This window comes from Eptatretus burgeri, chromosome 11, assembly GCF_056783735.1.
Source record: "Eptatretus burgeri isolate ZD-2024b chromosome 11, Ebu_testis_v1, whole genome shotgun sequence".
In the NCBI taxonomy this organism is placed as follows: Eukaryota; Metazoa; Chordata; class Myxini; order Myxiniformes; family Myxinidae; genus Eptatretus; species Eptatretus burgeri.
In genome coordinates this window covers 57,680,320-57,699,059 of record NC_140971.1, presented here as the reverse complement: position 1 = coordinate 57,699,059, position 18,740 = coordinate 57,680,320, and the positions used below count along the sequence as shown (strand labels likewise).

At 46.8% G+C, this 18,740-nt stretch overlaps 1 protein-coding gene and 1 pseudogene across 4 annotated transcripts in view; both read right to left on the bottom strand.

Moving 5' to 3' along the window:
- LOC147017165 (uncharacterized) overlaps positions 1-3,080 on the bottom strand; it is a 3,612-nt pseudogene extending 532 nt beyond the window's left edge.
- A 511-nt stretch (positions 3,081-3,591) lies between these two features.
- The window catches only part of CACHD1 (cache domain containing 1), a 63,677-nt gene continuing 48,528 nt past the window's right edge, over positions 3,592-18,740 (bottom strand). For 3 of the 4 annotated variants that reach the window (XM_085846594.1, XM_085846592.1, XM_085846595.1), the window contains exons 7-13: positions 11,338-11,572; positions 6,772-6,915; positions 4,952-5,284; positions 4,666-4,815; positions 4,416-4,539; positions 4,062-4,176; positions 3,592-3,780 (exon numbers count right to left, since the gene is read on the bottom strand). In XM_085846594.1, coding sequence (XP_085702720.1) covers positions 3,607-3,780; positions 4,062-4,176; positions 4,416-4,539; positions 4,666-4,815; positions 4,952-5,284; positions 6,772-6,915; positions 11,338-11,572 — 1,275 coding nt within the window. In that variant the 3' untranslated portion in view covers positions 3,592-3,606. The remainder of the gene's footprint in view (positions 3,781-4,061; positions 4,177-4,415; positions 4,540-4,665; positions 4,816-4,951; positions 5,285-6,771; positions 6,916-11,337; positions 11,573-18,740) is intronic. The other variant, XM_085846593.1, reaches the window with a different exon arrangement.

Sequence of the window (18,740 nt, the reverse complement as noted above, 5' to 3'; positions counted from 1 at the left end):
TGACTAGCTCTCCTACATTCCGTAGGTTTGTTCACTTTGGCAATGTATCCGTCCGATTCCATCTCCCCCAGTCGGGTTTTAATACGCGGCAAGAGGGAAGCGGGTTGTCGCCGAGAAGCATTTACAACTCCCTTTGCACCAGATTGCATTTTAATTGTATACATGCCTGGCAGAGTTCCTGTGGTTCGCACGACATCTGGATATTCCTTCAGTTCAGGAAGAACACCACAGGTATCCACTTCCGTTGCAATGGAATCAAGTCTGATGATCAGGACCAGAGCTTCTGCAATATTTCCAGAAATTATGTATTCTTGTTGGAGAGCAACCACTTCAAATGTTGTGGTGACTAACTTGCCACGACACTGAACAGGAAGATCCACGGCTGCGACGGGTTTTAACTTGTGATTTGAGTAAGTGCACAATACCTTGGTCGATTGACAGAGTTCACCAGTGTGATCAAGACGCTGGTAATCAGATAGTGTCATTGTGTTGCAGCGAGCTCCGGTATCAATCCTGAAGGTCACTTGCTTTCCTGATACCAAGAGAGCCTGTCTCCATTTGTCACAAGGTAATGAAAGCGTTGTCTGCAATGCGCTGATCCGCAGAATGTTTCCATTAGTTTTATCTGCATACTCGGTTGTATCAGCAGGAGCACCGTCCGACTGAGTTTCCACCGAGTGCACGCTAGCGCGTCGACGGCAAACTGCAAGCCAATGGTTTGGCTTCTTGCAGTAAGAGCAGGTGGATCCAATTGCTGGACATACACCATGATTCCATGAATGGTCAGGATCCTTACCACAGTGATAGCAACTGTCCTTACGCTGCTGTATATTCGGGGTAGGTCTCCTGCGTGATGGCTGTAATGGTCCTGGGTTAGATTGTGGTTTCGGCCTCGCTCGTTTGTAATGTACAGCGGCCACACTCATATCCTCATCACAGACAATGCAAATCTGAGTCCTTGAAAGTTCAAACTGCTGACCCACTTCAAGAGCATTGGTCAGCGTAAGTTCTTCACCTCTGTCTCGTAGGCGTTCCTGAACTTTCTCCTCATAAACGCCTTGTATGATGGCATCCACGAGCACATCTTCAGGCTGCACATATTCACAGTCCATGATAATGAGCCACAAGTCCTTGACAAAGTTGTCAAACGATTCACTGGGGCTTTGTTTCCTCCTGACCAGTCGATGCCTCGCGATGCGCTTGTTTTTCCTCGGACGGATATACAATTCGAATTTGTTCAAAACTATGTTGGTCATTCTTCTCACCTTCAATCCACTCAAAGGTCTCGTATATCTCTCGTCCTTGTTCTCCGATCCAAGTTCCAAGCCACCCTGCCTTGTGTTTGTCAGGCAGCCCAGCCAACGGACCGTCAAAAACGAATCCAACGTGGTTTCGGAATCGAACAAATTCCTGATACAGCGAAGTCCAATCCCAGTCAATAGTTGGGTGTTCAAAGTTCATGGATGCCATAGTTTATATGTTTCAAATACCAGCGTCAGATGGCGTGGATGTACGGAGATCTTTGCAGATTCTTCTGACACCATGTAAGATACTCAGGACTCCATGTTGGGCCAGACCGGAAGTGACGTTTATTCGCAATCACGGAGCACAACCAACCACAACCGGAAATCAACATACGTTACACCAGGTATGGCTGCACTCGACATACATGGGTTTATTCTAAAGTGAAGGTACTGCTCCATTGGCTTGCTATTCATTAACATTTAGCCAAAATGCTGTAATAAATGAACAGGGAAAAATATGTTGGCACAACTATGAAAGACAAATTTATCTGTCCTATTACACGGCCTCATAGCCTCGGGACTCTTACGCATTGACTTATACATTGTGTTTATGCTAATACAAGTTACTTGTGAACTCTAGAGTCTAGACGAGTCCGATAAATCCGTCGTCATTCCGACTGGTCCGATAAATCTGACTTGCTGTAGCTTTCTTTTATTATTCTCTTTTCTTCATTGTTTTCTACTGGCGCTACATGACGACAGAAGGAATAAAATAAATAAAAATGCAACAGAACGTCAGATTTATCAGACTACTCTAGACAATTGTGTCACAAGGTGTGTTCTGCACACAAGTTTTCATCGTATCCGGACAGCGAGATTGCTTCGTTTTATGCGCGGAGAGATACGGCCGATGACATGGGCCGGCCTTGCTTGTGATTCATTTGCCGCGGAGCAACATGCCCGCTGCGCTGCACTGGTCACGTCACCTCACTAAAATATTTCTGATATCGAGCAGTATGCAAGTCGAATTTACATTATTGAATTACAAATAGGATTTAGTCTAACCAGTTGTTATTGCCAAGTCTTCCTTCGATGTCCTACCGATCACCATGAATTTAATCGCCATTTTTCTCTGCTTGTCCTGCTTCGGGCTCGAACTGGTAAGGCCGTATTTCATTTCCAGCTGTCTGAACTTCACCTCCCGTGACTACGTTATCCGACAATTCTCCATCTGATTCAGACCAAAATCCTTCATTTCTCTCACACTACCTGTCGCTACCAGACAAATCAAAGTCCATGCCATCCATTATTCAAAACCAAATGTTTGATTTTTTTTTAAAGCAGAAATGAACGAAGCGATTGAGTCGATGAATCGAATGTGGAAACACACAGGAAGCCAATAGAATCACGTAGACCACCAACCCGAGTAATTTACATGCAGCCTTTGTTGTTCTGGAGATGACGTCATGTGGGTTACGCGTCGTTCAGTCGATTTCGGCAGAATTTTTAGGGGCGTTCCCGATGAGGTTTGTTTTTTCTATTTTACATTTTACAGAACGAGTATTGTGAAAAAACATTGTCAGATCAGAAATCACGATGAAAAACTCCTATAGGACATATATATGTGCAATTTCAGTATTTTTGAGTGTCATGGGACCTTTAATAATTCTCGTAGTCGGATCCGGATACGGATCTTCACCAAAATCTAACCAGTTCGTCCTTGTTACACACCCAACCTGTCAACAAAATTTAATCCGGATCTGTCCCCAACTTTTTGAGATATCCTGCACACAGACAAACAAACAGAAAGGGGTAAAAACATAGCCCTCCTCACCTTCGGTGGCAGAGGTAATTATGTGAAGCCTTACCTGCAAAGCACCAGGGTGACAGTTTATAGTCAAGTGAGGAAATGATCCAGAAGAGACAGCTCAAGGTGAGTAGGCCATGTCTCTGCTATATTCTCATCCCAACAATTCACCATCACGCAACCCAAAGAATGACTGGCCCTCCATTGGCATTGCTATTAAAGCGTTCTGTCATGGGCTTGGTAGTCTGTGTAACCAATGGTTTGGTATGATCATGCGATTACTCCAGTAGTCACGAAATGACCACATCCCATGGCAATGAAGCAATGCCAAAACAGTTATGATTTCCCTGCATTAAAATCCCTTTTCTGCGAAAACATGAATTCCACCAGAGTGAAAGTTCTTTTCACAAAAGACTTAAACGAGTTTCCACAATGGAATTATTGGAGGCTTTTTTGTGGGGGGAGGTAAGTTGGAGAGGTTATAAAATTATCTTAAATGAAAGAATAGTGTGAAGAAAAGTTGACAAACGTTACAGGATCAAAAAACCAAAATGACTAACCAAGTGTAGAAAGCTGTTGGAAGTGTCTGCAGAGGCGTGATTGCACCAGTAGATCGAGCCGGTGGTACAGCAGCTTGGCGGATCCGACAGAGGACCGAGAGGTCAAATGACGAATCGGTATATCAGGCTCCACCACTGCCACACAAGCCACCATTTCAACGTCTGCAAGCTGTCATCCAACATCCATTAGCAAGGATTGTCAGCAAACCTACAACTCCAAGCGCGCACGATCCCCATCACATGCACCAAATATTGGCATCCATCCAATTTCTGGGCATTGCCCTGACCAAAAAATATAAAAATGAATTTCTGGTCACTGTGTAGATTGCTAGTTGTCTTGCTCAAATGCGACTAACAGCATCCAATAGAAACACAATGAGTGGAAAAATGGGAAAGCTTTAGAAGTAGCACAGTCTGGGAAGAGATACACAGGGAAAGAGGAGCAGGTACCAGTTTCCAGGCATATCTGATAGTGTAGGCCAAGTTGGGTCTTTGTATTCTCGTATGGTGCCAGCTCAATGCGGCCTCCTTTGCGACTGAGAGCTCACGACTTCCAATGGGTAGGCTGGAGGAAGCAAACAGGCATTTGATTGGATGCAAGTTTAATGTCGCGTACATTTTGCAGAGTCTCTCGTGTTACAGAAAACAAACTATTTTCTGAAACATTGATGACAACATACAATACGGTACTTGTCAGAATGATATCTTGGGATTGAGTACGTAGTTACTGTGGTTCATGCTTGATAACTCGAGCAATCATCGTCATGACTATAATTTTAGATATGGCATCCAAGGAGTACACACCTCAACATGTCGAAGCGCACAAGACCAAATCCAGGAATACTCTCAAAATGGTCAATGTGGGTATGTGGAAGAGGCTGCTCCAGCTGGCTCAGCCGTGGGAACGAAGGGTGAAATATCACGAAACCTGATGGATATTGTACATCATTCAGGGACTCCCATATTTGACAAAATGTGTGATGGTTGCTCACAGCCAATGGTACCGTGTTCAGCTAGGAGGGTGGGGAGGGATGAGGTGCACACTAAAATTTACCTTTGGTATCAATGAGAAATGCATAGGAATTGGAAGCAGCAGGGAAGTAACTTATTGGTTCAAGGGCATCTGCAAGAGCCACAACAACTCCAACAACTCCGAGTAGGACATTCCCAAAAAAACAAGGTCGGCTCAAGGTCAGGGCAAGACCTACACAGGGAAGAAAATACAAAGGTTGTTTTGTATTCCAAGTTGTCAACCGGTAGTTGGGAAAAATATACCTTTTACTTGGAGAAATTATGCATTTTAAACTCAATTTCCTTTCATTACCAATCACCCTGCTTACCTCCAGAAATATCATCCTTGCGAGGAGGGCTGATAATCGTGAGATCCTCCATCTCATTAGGAAAGTTGGTATAAAATCTTCCCACCGTTGTCTCGAGGTTACTGAGAGAGTTCAAAACCATCATTGTTCCTTTAGGGGCTAGGGAGGCCGTCCTGGAAGGCCATGATCCACCCCAAACTGGCGAGGGAAAACGTGAATCAGACTGGTGGGGCACCAAGGCCGCGAGACGGCCAGGGACAGCGATAGGAGAGGCTGAGTGATGGAAAAGCCTCGCAGAGTTCTGCTCAGCGAGATCACGCAAAAATGCCAGCTCTCTGATGCCCATCGTTGCTTCTGCACACACCATTAGAGATCAACGCAAGAAACTGTAACCTGAAACATACAGTATTGTAAGGTGCTCCACTTGCAACAAATCACAACTCCCCAATGCAATATTTAACCAAATTCCCAATTTGGTTTATTCTTTTAAAGGCCCTGATAGCAGGTGCCAAAATTAAGTTGAAATAAACTTAAATACAATCATCATCATTATCATCATCATCATCATCAACAATGCTCGATAAAGAGTCAATTCTGCCAAAGCAATTTCTTGGTTAGGGTTACAATCCTGAACGTGTTGCCACTCGAACGCAGGATACTCGACTGCTGATGATTGGTTGTTTTAAAGCAGCCTGTGACATCGCTTGGAATACCACAAAATTACAATTCTCCATGTTGAAATGCAGGATACTCAAATTGTGTGTGTGTGTGTGTGTGTCGTAATTTGTAATTTGACCAGAGTGAAGGCGATAGCTCACTTCCTCTTCACGAAGGGAACCGTGGGATTTTTGACAACAACCAACTAATGCTGGCAGAAAGGACGCACAACTTAACATTCAAACAAGGGACGGCACACACACATCGATTAATCCCTCTGCCTACGAAGCACCAGAGTGACAGTTCTTCGCTCGGTTGGGATGCAAACCCAGGCTCGACAGCTCAGACGTGAGTGCACATATCTCGAGGATATCCCGTCAGTCCCGATCGTAAATAACTATAAATTATTTATGGCACATGCTCACAACTAAGATCAACTTGAATTTAAAAATAAACTTCAAAAGTTTAATCTGCCTGAGCAATTATAGGAAAGCGAAGCCAAAAATCCACCAAAAGGCATTCGATTCCTTACATCACTGTTGAGAGGAAACATGCACTCACTATCTTGAGATACATTCATATCAAAAAGTAATTTTCCATCACTAATCACAGAAACAAGACAATATTCAGTCAAGAGTACAAGCTCAACAGTCCAGAGGCTGTTTCTTAGGGATGAAACATGGTGGAATTATATATGTTTTATTCCGCCCACCCTCCGCCATTTGATCCTTACATGTTCACCCACCGCACCCTGCTAATTTGTATCTCCTCCAAACCACATTTCTTTTCTCTCCACCCTACTTTCTCCTGAGATTCCTCTCTTCCCTCCTTCCTACCCATTGTTGATCCAAGTTTTCTAAAATTAGCACACCCCCCCCCACCTCGTCGTCCTCCTCCACCCTGTACAGTAGCAGATATATAGCTCCATAGTTAATATTGGGAATCCTTTAGTGGCAAAGTGAAAAACATTTCAAAAAGGCACAACTGCATCACTTATGTAGTAGTTAAATCAAGACAAGATGTTAAAATTTTAGACTATATATTCCTGCACAATGGTATTGTTCCGTAAAAAAGGTCACAGACGCAAACTCAAGAGGTCAAAGTTCATACATTGTTTTTAAGAGCAAAGGTTGAAAAAAAAAATTAAGACGTATAAGGCTGAAAAGGAGGATATCAAAAGCAACCATTCAGGAGAGCGAAGGTCAGGATCATGACCGACTGGTTGAGCGCCATGTTCTCCGCAGCAATGACGGCCATTGTCTGCCTGCGCTCTTCTTTGCTTGCTACTCCAGGCGAAATATATACCACAACTGCACCGCCGAATCCTGCTTCACGAGAACACAAATATTACATCCTACCTCGTCTTCCTGCACTTTCATCCATCAATCTCCAATATTTCACAAATGCACAACAGTACAATGAAAAGCACAACCATAATGCAATAATAAACAAGAACCATTTATCACCCTTCTCCAATTCCTTATCCATTGCCACACCTGACGAGTAATAACTACAGCGAAGTCGATGGTGCACCATCACAAATCCCCACACTTCCCACCTTAAGCAAAGTTGAAAAATAGCAAAAAAATTCCCCCCAGGCGACCTGGTATTAAATTTTGAGGGCAATTTTTCTTCCTGTTTGACCCCTGTGACCCCCCTCCCCCCCCCCCGAAGCATGAACCGGGAGTCAAATCCATAAAATCGTTACATATTTCATGCGTCCCCAAATGTTGACTGCAAATACAAAGTTTCATGAAAAAAAGTTTTTAATTTTTTCCTATAATTGCATTATTTAGTATTTCACCTTTTGACCCCATCCAAGGGGGGGGGGGGCACTGCCAAAAATGATACTGTTCTCACACCTTCTTGAAATGTGATGATCATAACTACAAAGTTTGATGAATTTATGCCCAAACGTTTAGGAGGAGATAGCGTGACAGACAGACACAGACAAGAAACAGAACCGAATGCAATATCCCCGTCTTTTTCAGAAAGCATAGGGATAATAAATTAGTTCCTTCGCAGGGAACTTCAACTCTGGAGGAGGTGATTAGGTCCAACAACCCTGCACAATGGTTGCCTACCTGTGCTTGTTTGGCCATGCTCTATCCTTTCTAAATGCTGAGCATCAAGCAATGAAGCAGCACGTACCGGTTTTAAAGTCTTTGGTACGTCTCGGTCAGGGTTCGAACCCCCAACCTCTCAAACTCAGAGCGGATGCTCGAACCATTATGTCACCAAGTCTGGTAAATTCATGGGTTCCTTTTTCATTCACCATTGACTACCTTGACTTATCCTCTCAGGAAATTATTTCCCATCAACATTTTATCATTCTGCACCTTAGTAACTGCATCTCAATCTCGCTGTCATCACTGAACGCTTCTCTACTCCTGCCTTCCCAGCACAACCCCCTGGCCTCTCTTCCTTCAACCCTTGCCTAGGACTCGACACTCTCATTTACAACCTCAATGACATGAAACCCAGAGTGATAAATGTTTCGCTTTATCCTCATTCCACACACCTAAGGCAGGGCCCGATTTAAGGAAAGACCAACAGGACATTTGTCCAGGGCCAAACTCCAGAGCACTCACGAAAAACATAAAATACATTTATTTATTTATTTGTAAAGTGAGTATTATATCTTCTCTTGTTGACTCCAAGGTAGCAGAGCCAGGGAAGTGGTATATGGGGTCGCATCTGCTATGTACGGCTGGCAATTCGACTTTCCCCATCCAGTTTTTGACAAATTTGTGTTAACGTCCCGTCAAAATCACTTTATCAATTCGATATCACTTGATTAATCTCTAACTGATAATTTCCTCCACCCACCGAAGGTGGACGGAGGTTATGTTTTCACCCCTGTCTGTTTGTTGGTGGACAAAGTATCTCATGTGTGTGCAACAAGGAGGAATTGATTCGATTCCGGTGAAGATCTGAATCCGGATCCGAGAATTTTGAAGTGATTTTTCACAATTGAGATGATTTGGCGAAAACGATATTTATCAGGATATCTGAAAATGTTATGGACAGATTCAGACGAAACTTGGTAGATGAGTTGGTTAGGTGATGAGAACAAGCTCAAAGTCATCTTCCATCTGCTTGGAATAAGCCAACATCACAGCCTGACATTAAAAAAAGGTGCAAAAACGGACAATTTGTTTACTTCCATTCATCACCAAGATCATGGAATCCATCATCGCAGTTGACATGAAATCATTCCTTTTCTCCAACGATCTCATCTTAGATCATCAATTCAGATTCAGACCTGGTCACTCTACCTTAGACATGCTGCTTCTACTCCCCCAGCAATGGGGGAGGCCCTCAATATCAGACATGAGATCAGGGCCATCTCTCTGGACATAACTCGAGCTTTCGATACAGTCTGGCATCCTGACTTGCTCTCCAAACTGTCTGCCGATGGAATCCAAGGGCAACTTCATTCTTGGATTACTAACTTTCTTTCCTCTTACATATAGACAACGTGTGGCTCTCAAGGGAACGCTTTCTTCTCCTCTCCTCCATTAAAACTGGAGTACCCCAAGGCAGTGTTCGAGGCCCCATGTTATTCCTAATCTTCATCAATGATCTCACTGACTGTCTGGAAAATCCTCTTTATCTCTTTTCTGAAGACTCCACTCACTGCCATGAAATCCCCTATCCTTCTGATAGACAGGCAAGAGCCTCTTCACTCTCTTCAGGCCTTGATAAAAATCACAAACGACGTCATCAAACACTTAGAAAATGTAGATATTCAATCCTGAGAAAAATCAATCAACAAATCTCTCTCCCTCTCTCTTGCTTCCGCCCTCTTGCCCCTCTTGCTCCTCTTCTCTCTTCTCTCTCCCCATCTACCTCTCTCTCTCTATCTCGCTCCCCCTCTCTCTCTCGTTCAGGACCGTATTGCAAACCCTTTCTCAACAAGCCTTTCAAAGAGTTTCAGTCACTCAAGCTATTAGGTCTCGCACTTAGCCATGCTCTCTCTTGGGCAAGCCACATTTCAAAGTTGGCCTCCAAAGCCAGCCGCCAACTGGGCATCCTCCGTCCTACAAAGCCCTTCCATGGCACACCTGAGATCCTATCCACCTACAATGCTTTCATCCGCAGCTTGGTGGAGTACTGCTCTCCCTTTTGGGTGGACTCCCCTGCATTACATCTTGCTCAGCTTGACGCCATGGAAACCAAAGCTTTCAAGATCATTGGAACCTCCCATGATGAAGCTGAGTCAATGGGCCGATCACTTTGCCATCACCGACAGGTCAGCGGTCTCTGTCTTCTTCCGTCTCATTTCTGGTTTTACAACCTCTGCCCTCTATCTGTTTTGTCCCCCCCACCCCCACCCCCACCCAGGTATCTGCAGGACTCACGCGGACCACCAGCAACCCCCTCCTAGTGAAACTGCCTAAATCCAGGCTCACTGCTCACCCCCACTCATTTATTTCCCTTTTTTCTCACCCGTGGAACCACCTTCCACACTTTCTTCAATCACATTCTTCCCTCCAGGTCTTCAAGACGGCTGTTCACCCCCATCTAAAGTCATCCCCCAATCAAAAACATGATCTTTTCTGCACCTGTTAAAACATCCCCCTCCCCCCACCCATCCCAAAATCTTCCTTATGTATTCATCTTGTGCACCTCATGAGTTCTCTCCTAACCTACACCGTAAATTGCATCCCTTCTTTGTCCGTCTCTGTCTACTTTCTGCTTCAACCCTGCTGTTGGCATTTCCCCTTTATGTTGTGTCCTGAGTCTTCACCGTGCAAAAAAACTGTATATATATATATATATATATATATATATATATATATATATATATATATATATATATATATATATATATATATATATATATATATATAAAAAATCCCCCGTCACTTTATGCCGAACACATCACCTTTGCTTTTCCTCCCATTTCTTTGCACACTCTCCTCTACTCCATGTTCTCCCATACATTCCCTGCCTTCATACCAGTTTCCCTACTTTATCTTTCTCGATTTGTTGACTCCCCCCTTCCCAATTCCATATCTAACAATTAGATGGTAACTTACGTCCATTCATGGTGATTCAACCACTATAAAGGACGTTTAAAAAGAAAAAAAAAACTATATATATATATATATATATGTGGGCTACAAGCCTGGATGTGACTGTATGCATGCATAAACGTCTATCTGAAACCAACTATATTTACCTCTGCCACCAAAGATGAAGGAGGTTATGTTTTCACCCCTCTCTGTCTGTTTGTCTGTCTGTGTGTAGGATATCTCAAAAGGTTGTGGACAGATCCAGATGAAATTTGGTGGGCAGGTTGGTTGTTGGACAAGGTCGAACTGATTAGATTTTGGTGAAGATCCGGATCCAGATCCGACGACTACAATTATCAAAGTGATTCTTCACCATTGAGAGATCGGGCCAAAAATTATATAGCACAATATCTCAAAAAGTGTGGACGGATTCGGACAAAACTTGGTGGACACGTTGGGTGCGTGACCACGACGAGTTGCTTCAATTTTGGTGAAGGTCCGAATCCGGACCTGGATATGAGAATTATTGAATTTCTAAAGTGATTCTTCACCATTCACCAAAAACGATAAGGTACTGTATAGCATGATATTTCAAAAATGTATTGGGCCTGATATGTTCCCATTGATCAGGCATTACGTGGCAGACGTATGCGCTCTACCGAGTGCCCTTCTAATTTGAAGTGTAATTGGGGTTGAAGAAAATTTTCAGACTTTATCGGCAAATAATACCTTTGGAGTGGTGTGAAGCATGCCGAGGAGCAAGTTCAGCATGGGTGGCTGCAATTAGTTTAAAGGCTGTGCGGAATGCAGCTGAATGACTGGTGGGTATTGTACTCGTCCGGGCTGTCCCTAAATAGGAAGAAAGAGCAGCCCGAGAAGCTGCAGTTGCTGGAGCTAGAAGTCTGTAGTAGCAGGAATCCACAGGGCATGGCCGGGCCTCATCAGCTGCAAGCAATACCCCGACCTGAGACCAAGCATCAAATAAATGACAAGGACATGAAATCCATTGTAGTTATTTATTTTTATACTCTATCTACAGTCTACACTCAAGGAGGAGCTTTATATATCCCACTTGAGGACAAGGACATTTTTACAATAATGTAAAATCATTTGGAGAAAGGGGACAAATCCACACAGTAGTTGAGAATTTAACCTTGGGTCACAGTACAATGAGGCAAGTGTTCATTGGGGAACATCAAAGTCCAATCCAAAGGCTAATATCGAAATCCCTTGTTAAGACAGCAGGAAAATGAGTTGAACAAGTAGCCTGCATATGTAAGAGATATTTCGCCAAAACATTTCGCCAACAGCAGGTAGGAGAGCATGCTCAGCAATTTGGTCCAAGATGTCCATTTGGTTACAATCTGTAATTCCATTTGTAAAAGTGCATGAATCAAATATTTATCCAAGAGTGCAACATGACAATGATGGGCCAAAGCTATCTTCCTTGTTTGTTTGAGGTTCCTTCCTTCCTTGTTTGTTTGTTTGAGGTTGTATAGGATCATGTGATAACTACTTTCACTCACTATAATCCCATGCAGACTTCTTCTTCTTCTTCTTCTTCTTCTTCTTCTTCTTCTTCTTCTTCTTCTTCTTCTGACAAAACCTTTAGGACTTGGCTCTTTTATATACAGGATCCGGATCTCCTTAAATACTAAACACCTGTACACATCCTCGCATTGAGGGTGCCTTTTGAGAGCGTCTATCATCAACTTTTAAATATATTCTAACATCTGCTTTTAAGTTTCGAAAAGTTCACGTTACTATTTAAAGATTATTCCATTTAATGTATTGTAATTTTGTAAATACACAATTTTCTCGTCATGAACGACAATCGTCCACGACGCGTCTCGCTATTGGCTCAATCAAGGCATGTGACGAAATATCGGAAGTTTTTTTTTTTTTTCTTCTTTTTTTTCTTCTTGTTCTTGTTCTTCTGGTGAAGACAAAACCTTTAGGGCGCGGCTCTTGAACACATTTGTCCTTGTTTAGAATACTAGTGCGAGGAAAATGAAACACCCTTCACCAAATAACAGGAAAAATCTGATTTTTATTGACTTTTGAACATTTTCCTGAAATTTAAGGACATTTAAGTACTTAAATTGTACAACTCAGAAATATTGGACTTTTATGGGTTTTAAGGACCCGTACGAACCGTGTTTAATAAGCCTGCCACAAGCAATATGTACCGTATTCAACCCCAATCATGCCAACACATATTAAAAAGTAATTCATTTTAATGTTTTAATTTGTTACCTGTTTTATTTACGCATTGTTTACTGCTTTTTTGAGGTTTTTATGTAGGTCTTCAATCTTAAAAGGTTGAAAAAAAATATATATGTATTCTTCTTCTTCTTCTTTCGGCTGCTCCCGTTCGGGGACGTCACAGCGGATCATCCATGTGATCCGCATAGTGATTTGGAACATGTTTTACGCCGGATGCCCTTCCTGACGCAACCCTGGTAGCCTCTTACAACATAGGGATATAGTACACCAATTTTAACCGGGGTATACACCGGCCCAGTACACTGGTACTCATTTCGCCGACCTCGGAAGGATGACAGGCTGAGTCAACCCCCTGGTGTATTAATTCAGTGGCCCAACGGGGCTTGAACTCAGGACCTTTTAGATCCCAAGCCGCTGCCCAAACCACTGCGCCAACAACCAGGCTCCATATATATATATATATATATATATATATATATATATATACATATATATATATATATATATATATATATATATATATATATATATATATATATATATATATATATATATATATATATTGTTGCGGTCTTCGCGCCCGCCGGCGTGCGAACGGCCACGTAACTCGAATCGCGGCACGTCGCCCACCGGACGGACAATCCAGTCGTGACCCTCTCGGACTAACGCCGGGAACCACTCACGGGTCGACCTTTCGGTCTCACCGCCATCGAGCCAATCAGCCCCGCGTGGATAGGGTTGCTCGCCAAATTCGAGACTACCTAAGTACCCACGCGGAGGGTGCAGACCGGGGCGATCGCACCTCGCCGCAGGTCGATTTCGGACACGGGCCATAGCGACCCGTTCCGTACTATCGGGATAACCGAGCGGTGTTATCGTCGACCTCGACGGTTCGGTTAATTATCGGGCGTATTCAGCCCACTACCAACCCTTTACGTGAAGCAAGATGGGGATTCAATGGGGAAAAAGACGAAGCGAAGCGGGAAACAGTTCAACAATAAAGCACATTTATTCTCCGCACACGGGAAGCACACAAATACAATTCCACCAAATGCACACAAAAAAAGAAAACACAATTCCATTTACACAAAAAGCAAACATAAAAGTGAAAACACAGTGCAGAGCTAATACCGACTACCGAGCACACGGCAACACTTATACAATTCTACTTCACAGACGGCGCCGACAACACATACCCAAAACCAAGGAAAGAAATACCCTCAAGAATGAGGTAGGCCTGGGGCCGAGACCAGGTCGGGCCTACCCGTCTGGTGATGAGGCAGCGGAGCGATGGCCCCGCAACCCGCGGGCCTCGTGGACAGTGCCTGGCAGGGGGTGGGAACGGGGCCCCCTTGGTCGCACTATCTCAGCGCGGGGGAAACAGGAGGGGGGTTGCTGATGCTCGGGGTATAGAGGATCTTTACTATGTGCGACGAGCGTCTCCACCTCAGCCAGGTCGCGCTGCCGGCCTCCCTCGGGCGCGCAGCTCCTTCACGACGAGAGCACCCCCTCGTCCGCCCTCGCCGCCTCTCCACAGCTCGTCCCCTCCGTTCCGACTTCAACGCACACGACGAGCAGCTCCACCGCCCGCGAAGTCTTGACTCTCTGTTCCGACTCCTTCGCCTGCTCCGACCTTTACTACTCGTTCTCGTTCTGCTCACTCCCTCGTTCCGACTTTTACGACTCCTTTGACTGACGAACACCGTCCTTTTATCCCCCCGTAACTTCGCCTTTGACCCCCTCCCTTTGACCTTTCAACTCGCTCCCCATTGGCCCGACAAAAAGTGGGCGTGAAGGCTTTTTGATCCACAAATTTGCATATATCGATCGCCCTGCGGCGGGAGCCAGGTCGCCCCTCGCTCACCGATTGGACGGCCAAAAAGTGGGCGTGTGTCGTTTTGGATCCGTTTTTGAAGCAGAAAATCCGTGATTTTGTACACGCTGTTCAACGTGCGCCCTACACGAGTCCAGCATCGGCGCCCATGAGTGGCGCGAGATGACGGTGATGCGATGGTGGCGAGTTGTGACGGCAAAGGTCGTGGCGGTGGCGGTGGTTGTGGTCGGCGGTCGATGCCGTGGTTGTGATGGTGGCGATTGGTCCAAAATAAAGATAGTAAAAGAAAAACGGCTATCCTAAAGAGTCGCAGCACGTATAAATGACATGTATTCCCACTAGACAACGGGTTTGGGCCTAACTACACATGCACTTACCGAGATACCTCACCTAAGGGACCTGAATGGTGGTTTGCGAATCTGGTAACCACAACACTACCCCCTCCCCTTTTTACAGACTCGACCCGAGTCGTCAAATTTTCGTGTGCCATCATGTGTAGTTTTCCCCTAGTACACTTTACCTACGGATCCCTGAGTGCGACATTCATGGTATTCGTGTCCCCAAAATAAATAACCTGAGGGCTGCGTAACTACCTAAACAAACTCACTCACACGGACGACTTAAATAAAATTGCCGGCGCAAAGACATACATGCCGGGGGCGCACTCATATGTACAGTACATCTTAACCTTAACTTACAAATCTTACACTAAACCATGGCCCAGGATCATTGAACTCTGCAAAAGAAAGCAGTTAGCAGGGAGCCAGGCTGCCCACATGCAGTCTCTGACTCAAACAATGCAGGTGACAGGGAACGTGGCTGGCTGCTCACACGCAGTCCAAGGCCTTCCCTTTTGAACTGAACTCAGTGAACCACAACGGTGCATGGGCCGCACAAACGTAGTCTCCGTGCCAGCTCAAGTGGCACACGCAATGAGCACAACGAATGGATGCATGAACACAAACACGGTGCACGGGCCGCCACTGCAGGCCCGTGTTGTAGCTGCCAACAGGGCAGTTCTTGCAGCTTGCAAACTGTTGCCTTGCGGATCCTGGCGCACATGGAAATGAACAGGGGGGCAAAGCAAAATTGAACGGGGCTGGTGAACATGGGCAGTGGGCATGGCATGGCAAAGGTGCAGGCAACACAGCCCGCAGAAGAAGGCCGCTGCAGGCAAACACAGCCCGCAGAAGAAGACCGTTGCAGGCAAACACAGCCGGCAGATGAACTGGCCGGCACAGGCCTCGAAGAAAAACAGCCAGCAGATGAACTGGCCGGCACAGGCCTTGCAGCACACAGCTGCAGATGAGATTGGCCGGCCTCCGCCTTGAAGCAAAACACGGCCAGCCGATGAAGTTGGCCAGCCTTTGCCGTTCAATGGAGGTTGGTGGAGGGAGTGCGGTGGTGCTGGCCACTTGGAAGGCGGGCTCGGACCTACCTACCTGTCTCCTCCCAACCTATCGCCTTTGCCTGTCACTGTACATACCCACTCCCTTAATTTGTCAAACCCCAATTTAGCCCCAACTTATTTTTTGTTGTTTTTATTTTTACTTCCCCACTATAAACCGTCCCCTAACCCCCTTTATCGTCTTTGTTCGGCTAACCTATCCTGTCACCTAGCCTACTCCCAACCCCTACGTTCCCTTCCCCGGAGGGGAACAAGGAGAGCTAACGTCCTGTGTCGAGGCCCAACGAAGCCTCAGAATGGCCTCCCCAGAGTTCGGCGATCTAACCCAAAGTGGGTCCAGCGGCCCCACAACGCAGAGCGAGGGATGGATGGTGCGGAGGGGTACATCTCCTAATCTACCCTATCCATTTAACTGTTAAACTACCCCGGGCTTTCAACAAGCGCCTCTCGCTTAAACTATTGGTTCTAACAACCCAGATTCCCGTCGCCTGTGTTGGTGTCCTTACAATTTCGGGCCTCGCCCCCAATTTTCTCTCCGTGCCCTCACACGGTCTCCTGGCTGGGACACGTGGCTCTCTCTGGCAGGCACGACCCTCTGCCGAATCTCCCGCTATGGCACCCCGGGCACTACACTGCCTCCGAGCCTACCAGCTCCCTAACACCGGGAGTGCCCCCCATGGCACCTCCCCTGAAACGCACACGTGGCAGGCCGGCCTCCCGGGCCCCTTTCCGAGGGTCACCCGTGCCCACTGCACTGCCCACGCGGCTAATGGCGCCCGGGCCCCGCACCAAGCAGGCGCACCCGTGCCCACTACTCTATCCCGGCCCCCCATGGGCCCTTGGCCTACCGCGCCCGACTAGCCTGGTGCCCGGGGTACCCACTCAGCGATACTCACCTTTCGCAGCCACGCTCCCAAGCCCCGCAACAGGGCTCCTGCACCCCTCAAATGGGTCTCGAGCCTACTTTCCCACCAACAACAAAACGACCTCCATTTTCAATTTGACTAACCCAACTGACTCAATCTACACTGACCCCGGGGGTCCCTTGGCGGGAGTCACTCCTCCCCCAATCACTCATCGCACCATGCATTCCCCCATTCGCTCCATACACACAGACCCGCTGGCCTTACTCACTCATGTCTCCACCTCACAACTCACCAACTCTTCAACACCCACACCACTGAACTCTGCCATCCTTCTAACTACTTCCCCTAACTAACTCGTGCTCCCACGTCGTCCCTTAAACTACAGCACGTTCCATTTAACACTACGTAGCTAAGCTACGTCCCCTCTACACATTCACAAGTCTGTCTCTGTCTCCTAACTCAAAAATTCATTTTATTTCCCCACCTAAATCTGGCTACAATCCCTCTAACTAATCCATTCCACGGACTCCATGAGGACTTACCCCTGCCCCATGGAGTCGGTCTAGCTAAGCTAACCCTTCCCCCTAACTAGTTTCCATCCTGTGCCCAGGTCAAGGGGGTCTTTCACCCTTTGCCCAGGAATCCTGTACACCCGAAAGTGAGGCTTGCTTTTTTTTTTTTTTTTTTTTTCCATGCGCAGCACCTGCGCGGCAACTCAGAGCTCGCGCACTTTGCACCTGCCCGTGACGTCATGCAGCTGCACGTGTTCCTCGTCCCTCCTTGGACGGTACCATCGGCCGGGATACCCCTCCTGCCGGATTCCAACCACACGTGCAGCCATGACGTCACCGTGCGCATATAAAAAAAAAACACAAGCCACACGTCTCGAGGGGTTCCCCACGCGAACACATGTGCCCTGCCCGTTGGAGCTGAACACACACGATCGCGTGGAGAACCCGTCCGGTCCAAATCCATTTACCTGCCTAAACTTTGTCCGTCCGCGGGATCGGCAAATCCACCGCTGGCGTTTCCGGACCGGGACTTCACTCTCACAAGCGAGCACGTGGTGGTCTCGTGCGTTGCACAGCACGAACCGCGTGCTCACTGCTGGGTGAACCCGGCACGGTCCGCGAAACAACTACAGCCGCTACTCGGCTTTCTCTCCTCTGTCGCCGTCGTCGCCATTCGACCCACGCACACCTGCGTGTTACGACGCACACAGTCCACTCCATCACATTCACACGGGGAGACGTGGCTGCGTGCTCCCGCATGCCAACCGACATCTCCCTCACATACCGCTCTCTCACACACACGGTCTCCCTTGCACACAGCGACCTTGCACACGGCCGTTCACTCACGCGTGCGGGGGCACTCACCCGCGGTGCCTCACTCGCACTCCGTGCCTCATCCACACACGCGGGGGCACTCACCCGCGGTACCTCATCCACACACCGTGCCTCACTCATACACGCGGGGGCACTAACCCGCGGTGCCTCACTCGCACTCCGTGCCTCATCCACACACGGTGTGCTGGGAAGCACGTACTCCGGCAACATCGCCACCACACCACTCACACGTGGTGCCTCATTCATACTGGCCGTTTCATCCACACACACGGCCTCACTCACACACGGTGCCCCATCCACACCCGGCGTGCTGGGAAGCACGCACTCTGGCACCATCGCCACCACACCACTCACACACGGAAGTCGGCTTCCACACACGGTGCCGCACTCACACCTTGCACCACACACACAGGGACAACCACACTGGGGATTTGTGTCCCCACAAGGGTCTC